The sequence below is a fragment of the Monomorium pharaonis genome, chromosome 4 (assembly GCF_013373865.1).
Source record: "Monomorium pharaonis isolate MP-MQ-018 chromosome 4, ASM1337386v2, whole genome shotgun sequence".
Classification (NCBI taxonomy): domain Eukaryota; kingdom Metazoa; phylum Arthropoda; class Insecta; order Hymenoptera; family Formicidae; genus Monomorium; species Monomorium pharaonis.
The window spans coordinates 1,194,922-1,206,487 of record NC_050470.1 but is presented as its reverse complement, the minus strand read 5'-3'; the positions used below and the strand labels follow the sequence as shown (position 1 = coordinate 1,206,487).

General features: G+C 32.2%; 1 protein-coding gene across 12 annotated transcripts in view; it reads right to left on the bottom strand.

The window, feature by feature from the left end:
- Window positions 1-41: 41 nt before the first annotated feature.
- LOC105832154 (calcitonin gene-related peptide type 1 receptor) overlaps window positions 42-11,566 on the bottom strand; it is a 101,981-nt gene continuing 90,456 nt past the window's right edge. For 10 of the 12 annotated variants that reach the window (XM_036285430.1, XM_036285440.1, XM_036285435.1 and 7 more), the window contains 5 exons: window positions 7,171-7,341; window positions 6,636-6,759; window positions 4,336-4,377; window positions 4,139-4,222; window positions 2,543-2,797 (listed from right to left, as the gene is read on the bottom strand). In XM_036285430.1, the coding sequence (XP_036141323.1) occupies window positions 2,543-2,797; window positions 4,139-4,222; window positions 4,336-4,377; window positions 6,636-6,759; window positions 7,171-7,341 (676 nt within the window). Of the gene's footprint in view, window positions 2,817-4,138; window positions 4,223-4,335; window positions 4,378-6,635; window positions 6,760-7,170; window positions 7,342-11,566 lie in introns of all 12 variants that reach the window. The other 2 variants (XM_036285428.1, XM_036285429.1) reach the window with 2 other exon arrangements.

Here is an 11,566-nt window from a genome sequence, read left to right as displayed (position 1 = left end):
CATATCAATTAACGACAAATTAAATAAATTAAGATTGTCCATTTTCTCCTGAGAAAATAGTTCATTTATTTCGATGTACAGTGCAGGAAGAAATTACATTTGATTTCTTGCCTCTGATGTTATAATTTAATACAGTTGCAGCACGAGCGAGAATTGGTCTAGAACCCTATAAACTGGAAACATGTACCTAACTCGGTCAGCCTAGCTGCGATATCAAAAGCAAGGAAATTGCGAGGAAATACACACGATAGATCTTACAGCTTACGTCTATGAAGGACTTTTCGTCAATTAAATTTACTCTAATTTGATAAAGCAAACCTGCATGAAGAACACCAGTAATTTTCCCATTTGTTTAACACATTAAATACTTAATAATTTTCTATTTATAAATTAAAATTAATTTTTTTGATATTTTAATTTTTTACTATATTATATTTTTAATTTATGATGGCCTTGTCTTCATAAAAGAATAGTGATGTTTAAGAAAATAATCATACATTTGACTTGTTAGTTTATTTATTTTTATATACTTTCGTAAAATATATTAAATTTTTAAAATCATCTCTCTCTCTCTCTCTCGATTTTTTCCGCTTACGGAGATATGAATTTTTTGCAACTATCAAGACTATATATACATATATTTTTTTATAGGATTGTTTACAATCAACATTACATAGAATTTTGTGTGTGTGTGTGTGTGCGTGTACGTGTACACACTTAACAAAATGATTGTACAATATTACGATCACATACTTAAAAAATAACAAATTCTTTGGACATTGTCACTTTTATTGAAGAAAAATTCCGAAAACGTTTAAGCACCAATCGTATTGGTTTTTAGGTATCTAAATTTGAAATTTATGGGAATAGGATTAAAACACATTAAGTCCAGAAAATTTTTGAAATTCTTTAAGTGAGCTCTTCTAAACTTCGTGACATGTTTTTCATTCTAAATCCATAACTCATTTTTAAAAATTAAAACTAAAACTTAATTTGTTTTATCATATTTCATTAATTCGTTTTGACTCATAATTTTTATAATTTTATGGAATTTACAGTATAATATAGTTGAGAATATATATAGTAGCGCATATCGACATTTATTTTAATTACAGACTCCTTTTCTTACAATTGTGTCGCGAACAATAAATATCAACACACAGTCGACCGATATATTTATGTAACATCACGTAAGTGTTAAAATATGTACAAACAAATTGCGTCATTCACATTTAGCGCGAAACAATTGGCAAGAAATACTAACGTTAACAGATTATCTATAAATATTGCACAAACAAATAATAGTAGGTACTTTGCTAGTATAAAAACGACAATCGTGTACAAAAAAATGATTTTGCTAAAATATATAAAAATTAAGCTAGATACAGATCTGTAAATAATTTTGTTAAACTATCAAAATAATTTACATGGAATGCTCAAGTTGATTGTTAGACAAGACTTGTTACAGTATTGCTTATCGACCATTCTACGTAATTATTTTGATGGTCCAACAAAATTATTTTCCGATCTATATCTAGTTAAATTTTTTGATACTCCAGCAAAACAATTTTTTTCGTGTATGCATGTGTCAGTATTGATATGATTCTTCCATCTCATCAAATTAATAAATTCTAAACACGAACATTTCTATCTATTTTTCGAGATCCGTTAATCGAGATTCTCATTACATAAAAATCAAAAATATGTTAAAATCGCACGTTTATTCCATCTTCGCGATACATATCATTAATTTTTCGTTAAGAAAATAAATTTAATTTGGATCTCAGGAAATTTTGTAGAGCTCTTAGATCTCCTAGGAGTATTAAAATATATCTTTAATCGCGCGCATTTCTTCTTAATTCCGTTTGAGATCGAGCAGTGAACCAGAGCAGTAATACACCTCGCATCTTTCTTGTTTAAAAAAAATGAAAGGATTCGTGCGAATACTCGATACGAATTTAAATTACTCCGTCACATTACTCTTCCTTCTGCAATGCCAAAGGGAATCGTACGTAATAAGAAAAGGAGGAATCCTATGTAGCACAGATCATTATGAATTCAAAAAGGACCTGCGTATTTTTAAATTATTTATGAATTATCAAGTTTAGTTTAAAATCAACTAGGAAATTCCTTCTATTGTGCGATTTCTCATAGGGTACAAAGAATTTCTTTTGTTCTTAAAAAAGAACTTATCAATTTGAATTTTTTTAACTCTTAAAAGTATTTTTGAATAGAAAATGTAGCATGAAAAGCGTTTGTTTTATAATTCAAGAATGCTAAACAAATTTAATATCTGAGATTTTTTCGAATTACATATATTACACGTAGAAAATAAGATCCGCTCTATCCTTTTCGATCTCGGCACCAGTAACAGCGATCTCACCAACTCGGTAACAGCGCATTCATGAATTGTAAATCGATAAATCCCACCGGTTCATCTCGGCTATCTATTTCGGTTTAGGGATACAGAGGAGGTGATATTGTTTTTTTCTGTGGTCTCGTAGCACGATCATCCCCGGTGTTGATCCCGTGTCGATCGTCATCAACACTGCGTCTGATCGCACTCGTCGTGGGAAGAATCGTCGCCGTCGCCACCGCCGCGTTTGATGAGAACCCGCGTGTGATTGTTGTTGCCGTGATTACCTGGCCGACCCGCGGCAATCACCTGAATGGTCTGCTGCGGCTGCTGCAACTGCTGCTGGTCCTCGCTAGCTAATCGCTTGCTGCAGTCATCGTCCCTCGGCATCGCCGACGCCGCCGGCTGATAGTCACACCTTCTCCTCTCCCGCCATCGGACCTGCGGTCGAGCGGATAAACTGAAACAGTCAACATTCCATAATGGACTCGACTCGGGCACGCTGCTGTCACTGGCACGATACGGACGGCTCATACGTATACAACACATAAATTTTTTTCTTCTTTTCCCTTTCACCCTTCCCTATCCCCGTTCTTTTCATTCCCTCTCTTCGTCTCCCATTACATCAGTGGTCCGATTACAATCTTACAATATCACCCCGAAACGGCTGCATTCCACATCACGTGAGTTAGTATGCGTGTGGGTTAGTATGTGGATTAGTCGCTAGAGAAGAGGGATCCCGATCGTGTTAGTCCGCATCGCACCATTGACAAGTCGTGCATACGGGAATTCCAATCGAGGGAGACGTTATTCTCATTCTCTCTCTCTCTCTCTCTCTCTCTCTCTCTCTCTCTCTCTCTCTCGTGTTATCTATCTCGTGCGTTAGACGCAAATTCTCATTAAAATCGCAAGGGTGTCTCCATCGTCCCCCGATATCTGATAACGTTGAATAGTTATGTTCTAGAATTCTTTAAGCTACTGCTAGGACCGTTCTACAATGGCGTAAACGTAGTCAACGTAAACAATGTATGTCTTACAATATTTTACAATTAATTACAACTGCGTTCATGCTGTCGTAGTAAGGCCTTAATATGGCATGTAAAATGATTGACGAAGTTCTGCACTTGTGATCGAAAAATCGGTGGATTGAGAGGAACCGATAGAATCTCTGTAAATTCTGAATCACCAAAGTCGCTTCAAAATAGTTAAACTCTTTTCCATCTGTTTAATATTAAATAATTTAAATTTTTCAAAAACAAAAAACAAAATATAAGATAATAAATTTGTTTCTTCCATTTCACATCGAGATGGTATTGCGTAAATTTCGCGGATATTTTTTCACGACGTTTTTATCGACACTTAAAACTAAACGAGAAAAGCGGTATTTTCTCGAGCTCCAATTTATTTTTATATTGTACATATTTAAATACGCAGATTGCTGGTATAATTAAACGTCAGTTAAACGTCGGGAGAAATTATGATCCAGCTATATTTTATCGCCTCAAAAAATTGAAGAGATTATTTAAGTAATGGAATATTGATAGCAAAAAAGAAGACACAGGAAAGTTCCAAAGACTCCTGAATTAATCCATGATTTCGAAGATAAGATATTCAATTTCGCAAACAGGTTTGCTACCGCTTTCTCTTAATCCATCTGGTTTCCCGCTGGAATCTTAGTTCTCGACGAGTGTCGTGGAAAGGTAGGGGGGAAGCTTTTAGGCATTGTTTAAATAGATTCAAGTCGCAACAACCCTGTACAACTTTTCGTTAATATTTGCATACCGAGACTGTTGTGGCCGTGCAGGAATTGGCTCGTTTTCGCAAAAGGGCGCTGCCATCCCACTTTCTCTTGAATTGTGCTATTACCTGCAACACACGAGGGAAAATATCATTACATTGCACGCAAGTTACTCCGAAGGTAGAAATAAACGCGTATGTGTGCGCGCGCGCGCGCGTTTCCTATAGTTACAGGAACTTACCTCGCCGTTGCAAAAGCAGAAAAGCACAGCTACACAGAGACCCTGGAAGAGAGAAATTACATTTTACCTCACGACATCGAGCTCGGCGAAAACGTTTCCGAAGAAAATTCTCGTTTCGACTTTATTACTATTTCTTTCGCATGAGATACGGGGGATTTTCCGATTAACTCTCAAATTTAATCGTACCGCCAATGAGCTGTGAAATTTTATTCCCTTCTCTCATTGTGCTCTACGTTATTGTTTTATAACGGAAGATTGCAATGCTTTTGTCCTAGGTAAGACCAATTTTTCATCTTATCTTCTTTTTAATGGAGACAATAATATTTTAATAACTAACAGAGCAGTTAATTAACTGCATTTATGTGAAACGTATAGATATTTATATATTAGAAAAACTAATATATATTTGCGTTTTCCGCAAATTTTTTGACACATTTTTATTTGAAATAGTTCCTGCATGTAGATAACGCGAACAAATGTAACAAAGGGATTACGAAGTTAATCGATAAACCACTTTTTTGCAATGTTTCTCGCTGCACGCGACATTGTTAAGATGCGCGTATATGGCATTCTAACAACCGCGTATTTTTTAGATATAAAATGGTTACAACAAAGGCCTTTCAAATACCAAGATAACCGATTCACTCAGACAGAATCGTTCAATTAAATAGCGATTCCATCGATTTTATACGATATAAAGCAATTATATAACAATGCAGTCATGTTGACTGTGTCGTGCGTGAATGCGCAATTTCGCACAAAATTTGATTGCTCGATACTCGTATTGCTTTGGGTGAGAATCTAGAAGGATGTCTCTCTGTTCCTGTGTTTATGTGGAGAAAAAAAAATGCAAATATTGATCAAAGGGACTTCATCGTTGTTGAATTTAGGTGCGATAGCATTCGAATACTCGGTACATACAGTTTGCACTTGTTTTTTTCCATCGTACAAAATGTCATATCTCCGACTAAACGGAGCCTGATGGTTAAAAAAAAACGAATAACTGCGTTTTACAAAAGATATATGTATACGTTTGTTTCTGACTACAACTCGTCATTTGAAACTGGAAATTTCCAAGAAAGATTCAAATCCCTTTTTATTGTAGAGAACACTCCGTTTATTCGTTGAATCTGATCACATTTGTAATATTACACTCAAATAGAACTCAAAAGAAATTTACATTTTTTAATTGATTATAAATAAATGTAATTTATTCGAAATGATCTTAAAAGGAATTTCTTTTTCATTGCAAATCCATTGCAAACATATAACCTCCTTCAAATTTGCTGCATAATACTGAACTGTATAATAATAATTTGTCATAGGAGTAAAAAATAAACCACGTTTAAAAAATTATCCTAATTCAGTAAAAATTAACGTATCGTAATATTCGTTTATATTAATTTTTTCTAAAAATTATATGATAATTTAGAGAAGAAAAAAGAATCCTTAATGATAATGTTCCTATCGCAATTATCATCCATATTTTCTAATACTGTCGTATATTTGCTAAATATTAGTCTATATGCATACGACTAATAACGCGTATTATAGGGATATGAATCGTACTGCATATTCATATGTGGCCAACATTGGCCCAGTGTTGGTAGCCAATGTTGGCGTACATTGGCCACGTCGTCTGAAGCCGGCTTAACACAAATCATATTGCTTGTCATTTACATATAAAGAGACATATTACTATATCTTAAATGTAAAAAAATATCTTTCAATACGAAAAAAATGTTAAATAAAAAAGGAATTATTTAGATTATTTTCAAACAAATATTATAATAAACATAAAACATTTTTTAGATCATATTTTATAATATTTCTGTTATTAAACTTTTTTTTAATAGTGCAACATTATACTTTTTCAACGCAATGTAGCTTATAAAACAAAATTCAATAATATGCTCGTATTTCAATATTTTAAATTGATGAAAGTAAAACTTTCACTTTGTTAATTTATTTGTTTGCGTGATACGTTTTACACCTCGTTATATGAAAAATTTCCGCAATATAATAAAATTAATTTTGTATTGACAAATGCATTGGAATACATGAAAGAGTAGGCTGCAATAAATTGCATATTGAATTGCGTATGAAGTTTTCCGACGCATGAAGTTTTGCAATCTGATTTAATATCTATTCACAACATACGCTATACAACGCGCAATATGGTTTATATATTCACGCTTTTACTATATGTATATTATTCATACTATATATAATTCACTTTTATTTCTCGCGCTCTTAATTGTGAAGTAAATACGCAAAAGTTTAAGTTTAATAGCACCAACCTGGAAAGAAGCTGTGATTGCAGAAAGGACTTCGTAGAAATGCTCCCAAGGATGATTCTTTGGTGGTCGAAATGGAATTACTAAATAATGAAGGCCCAAAAGAGGCACTAAAAGTAACGTGGCCCTGACAACAAAATAATCAAATGTCATAAATGCCAATATTATGAATAATTATTATCATTAGCTTATATTTGGAAGTATAGAAGTCTTTCGTAATAAAAAATTATCAGCAATTAACCTCGATTATATGAATTTTATTTGAATTATTAAATTGACATGATAATATCTTTCATAATAATAATAAAAAATTAGTATACATTAATAATATTAAATAGCATTATTAAACAAAAGTTAACAAATATTTGTCAAATTGCAGGTAATTTATCATAATTAAGAAATTGCATTTGTACATGGTCGTAAATCTCTCTGTAGGATACGTTCGTTACGCCCTTTGTTACATTCTTTTTTGCACTGTCATGTCAATGTACAATTTGACGTGGAAAGGTAGCATACAGAAAGTGAAAAATTCAACTACCTGAAAGCTTGCAGCATAGATCGAGAAGGGCGCGTTCCAATGGCGGGACCGGCACGTAACTTCATGAGAAGGACTCGCACAATATTAAACAGGAAAAGCAGATTCAGCAAAGTAGAAACGCATACAGGATAAACCAACGCGTTTATATAGTTTCCCTCATTAATCCAGCACCTGATCATAACAATAATTTAATTCGCTGTAATTCAGTATTTATTCATCATTTATAATTATTTATTGTTAAATTATAATTACTCATTGTTATGCAATTCATTGTAAATTGTTAATTCGTTTTATTAGCTAATATGTAATTCTCTGTCCACTTGTTTTTTTTAATTGTGGAACTGTACTTGGAAAGACATGGAAATCGTACTCTGAATTCTAATGAGATATATTGTGGTAAATTGTATATAGTTCTTTCTAAAATTCTCTTTGTAAAACGTTAAATATTGCAGACGTGCATATTACTTCTTAAAAAGATTAATGTAATGTTTATTCATTTATTACAAAATATTGTAATGTACATTCAACATATATAGTTTGTGGTTTCATTGCATTGTGTGTGTGCAAGTACATTGTTTGAAAGTTACCTTTAATAGATTGAAATATTGTCATTGCATGTCATTCGCCAACAAGTATATTTAACACTTTTATTAATAAGAAAACAGGAAGTAAGAAGAAAAGCGTTCGTGCGCATCGAAGATTGATCGCACCTCGATTCTTGTGTACCTAAGTATATCCACATTCGTGTGTGGGGACGCTTAATATAAATCCCTATTCTAACAAACCTGATAGGAAGACGATGAAAAATGTCAAGGGAATAACTTCACGATGAGCTTCCTGTAATAAATACAGAAAGCAGAGAGAAAGATACATAACAGATTGGTGGATCACTATATATTGCCTTAGAGAGTACCGGTTATAAAATTTACCCCACGTGATAACAGAAGTGAACATTGCAGAAATATACCAACCAAAATAGATGAATAAGCGAAGAGTAGCAGATGCTGACGTCAAATCTTGTGTAAAACATAATGAAAAAAATCTAAGAATAAAGTCTAAAAATAAAAGCTTTCCTTCACAGCATATTACTTATAAAAAATAATTCAGAACGAGTGTATAACAAACCTTGCTTGTTTTAGGGTCGGTTGTTCCAACTTCTTGGTAAACTTATCTACCAGGTAAGCATGTGTTTATCTTCATTTCTTTTCTTAAATAAAGACAAACATATATTTATCTAATAGATAAGTTTACCAAGAAGTTGGAACCGACCCTTAGAAATTTATTCGGACTAAAAATATCATGTAAACATAGGTTTCATTCTCAAAATTATTTGCGTAGGTACAGAAGTTTTGCTATATTGCAGTAAATAAATATAAAAGTGTTATTACGTGCTTGGTAAGAAATAATCTTTAAAGAATCAAAATAAAATAAGAGAATATACAAACATCATATATTTATAGTTAATTCTTATAATATACACAAAATGTAATTTTACTATGGTAGTAGCACAATTCTTTAATTTCAATAATTATATAAATATTGAGAATGTAGAATCTATGTTTTATATGTTACTTTTTACTCAGAATGATCTATCAAACAATTTGTCAAAGTTTATTACACTCATTTTATATCATTATATATATATATATATATATATATATATATATATATATATATATAATGTATATGAAATCAATACAAATTCAAGTTAACAGAAGATCGTATGTTTATTGAAATTTAAATTGGTTTTGTCTGAATTATTAGATGGAGAACTACTGAAATGCACGATTCCGAACAATCGACGAATTATTAACCATTGCTAGCCAATGCTAGCAAAGTTATTTCTTATTTAATTTCGTTGCATATTAAAAAAAATACTGTTATTATTTATATTGTGAATATTTCGTACAATTTCTACACTAACGACCGACTCGATAACATTTACTTTTAAACATATGGAAGTTGTTTCCATCAACTTGGTACTTTATAACGTGGCGTCGATGTGGCTGGTTATCGAGCCGTTTATTTCATCAATGTTCCGATATGTTTCAATCTGCGTCGCTCGTAAAGCTATTCATACACATATCCATGGAGCATATTTCCGGCGTCTGCAAAATTCGAGTATGTTATTTCGTTATTAAGGCGTGTGCCACGTAGAACAGTCGTTAAACGAATTTTATTATATTTATTGAATAATAATTTGAATTAGCCGGTAACAACTGTCTGTATTGATAATGAGCATTACAAAAAGCATCATTTAATATGTATATTGACAGATATAAAATCGACATCTACACAATGTTATTAAATGTAAAAATTAATTAGATTTCTGAGCTCTTTCTTTAGATAAAACAATAAAATAATACCAAAAAAGAGTTAAAGTGTATCTGATAAAGTTACAAATGTACATTTAAGATTTGTATGTACAAGACCATTAGTGTTAGTAAATAATACGATTGCAAAATCTACAATATTGTATCAATCACCTAACACAGTTATGTACTTAAAATTTCAGCGTGTCGTACTCAATCTTTAAACTTCGCAAAAGTTTTAAAGTCGAGCGACAGGTGTAATAGATGCTATATATTGCGTTCTAGCGCGATAGAAAGACCATAGCATTCGATGGTCAAAATTGCACAACGTGCAATTTGATGTTGATCAAATTTTACACTTTTATTAATTTCAGAACGTTCTCTGACCTTTATATTCTATGTTTTTGTGTAAAATTCGTGTTGCGGGAGCTTCCGGCAAAGTAAAGTACGTACGCGCTAGGGAGTTGCTCCCCAACCAAATAAAAAAAAAATCGATGCAAAACGCGTGCTGCTATCCCCTCGATGAATTGTTTTCCAAAAAAAGATAGACCAACAATGGGTTTTTGTGGCCGAGACCTCGCTTTTAGTAAAGTAACGAGGGTACTCGAAAGCGCTGATTCATTCTCAAAGATTTTGTCGGATATATTTATAGTGTGGAAGAAGGTAGCGGCATGTTTTATTAGAACCCCTTAAATTTCTGATCGCATTAAAATTTAAAAACAAAAAGTTTACGGAGGTAAAAAAAGTAGATTAATCAAAATACTATTTAATTGTTTTAAATCGTTATGTAAAAAAAATAACATGCTATCGCAAAATGTGGATATGTAAATATTATAAATATACAAAGTTTTATAAAAATATATCTTTGTCACATTTTTTGAAAAATATTGGATGAAGCAGGGATATAATATAGCCATTACTATGGATCCTGACAGATACGAAAGTATTTCTGCCTTATTTCATATTCTTACCATTTTTCCTATTACCCTTATAGCGGTCTTCTCCATACAAATTCATATTTTATATAAAACCAGGATATTCATATATAAAAGGTACACCACTACATAAAGTTCTTTTTTTTTCGTGAAAAAAGGTTCCTACAGTAAATTATGTGAAGTGATTCTCCTATCATCGGCTATAAAAAGGTTTCGCACAAAAAAGTTGAACGCGAGATTTAGAAGTTTTAGATAAAAAAAAAGAATCTTCACACCTATACTACGTAAAGAGATTACGCGTACTATTCTGTTGGTTAATTTAGTTACTGTCTAATAAAATAAGAACTTTTGTCAATGATCTTATTCAAATATATGATTTCTTTAATAATTCTGTTCGTTTACTTAATTTAATTTCGTTTACTCTTAAAATAAAGTCTAAAATAAAATATTACAATTTATCACCACATTATTTTAACATAATTAAATTGCCATTTTATCAGTTATGTTATTCGATGTTGCTTCGGATGCAGAAGAAAACGACTATTTTGTTTACATAAGCACTAATTTCTCAGCATGTATATCGACCGTTTTCGTTCAGCTGTCGTATATAATGGAACGGTAATATGATTGACCGCGGTTTTGATCTTATACCACGGCACATTTAGCTACCGCTGTTTCATGGTGGCAGACATACCTAATTTTACCATCACGTACGCAACTGACCGCATGCTGCTCTTGCTGAGAAATTAGTGTAGACCAGCACCCTTTCTGTGATCGGTCGTTGCCTTCTCTCTTCAACGAATCCCAAACACTTTAATTAAATAGGCTCGTCCAACTGCCGTCATCGTTTATCGGAAACGCATTAGTACTATAGACTTGAAAGCGAGCGTTTCCGTAATTCAGCACAATCGTATTTTTACACGCTACATGCCCAACCGCCGGTTGGAGAAACGTTTAAAAATTCTTTAGCCTCAGTTGTAATAGTATCACACACACATTCAACAGAGAAGATTTAAAATCTTTTCTTCTACATATTTAATATTTCTAATATATATTCGATATTTGTCATATATTATATATAATTTGATTGTTGGAATCTATGTGACACTTTACTTTTCTGTTTATTTTAATATTTTTGCAATACTTTTA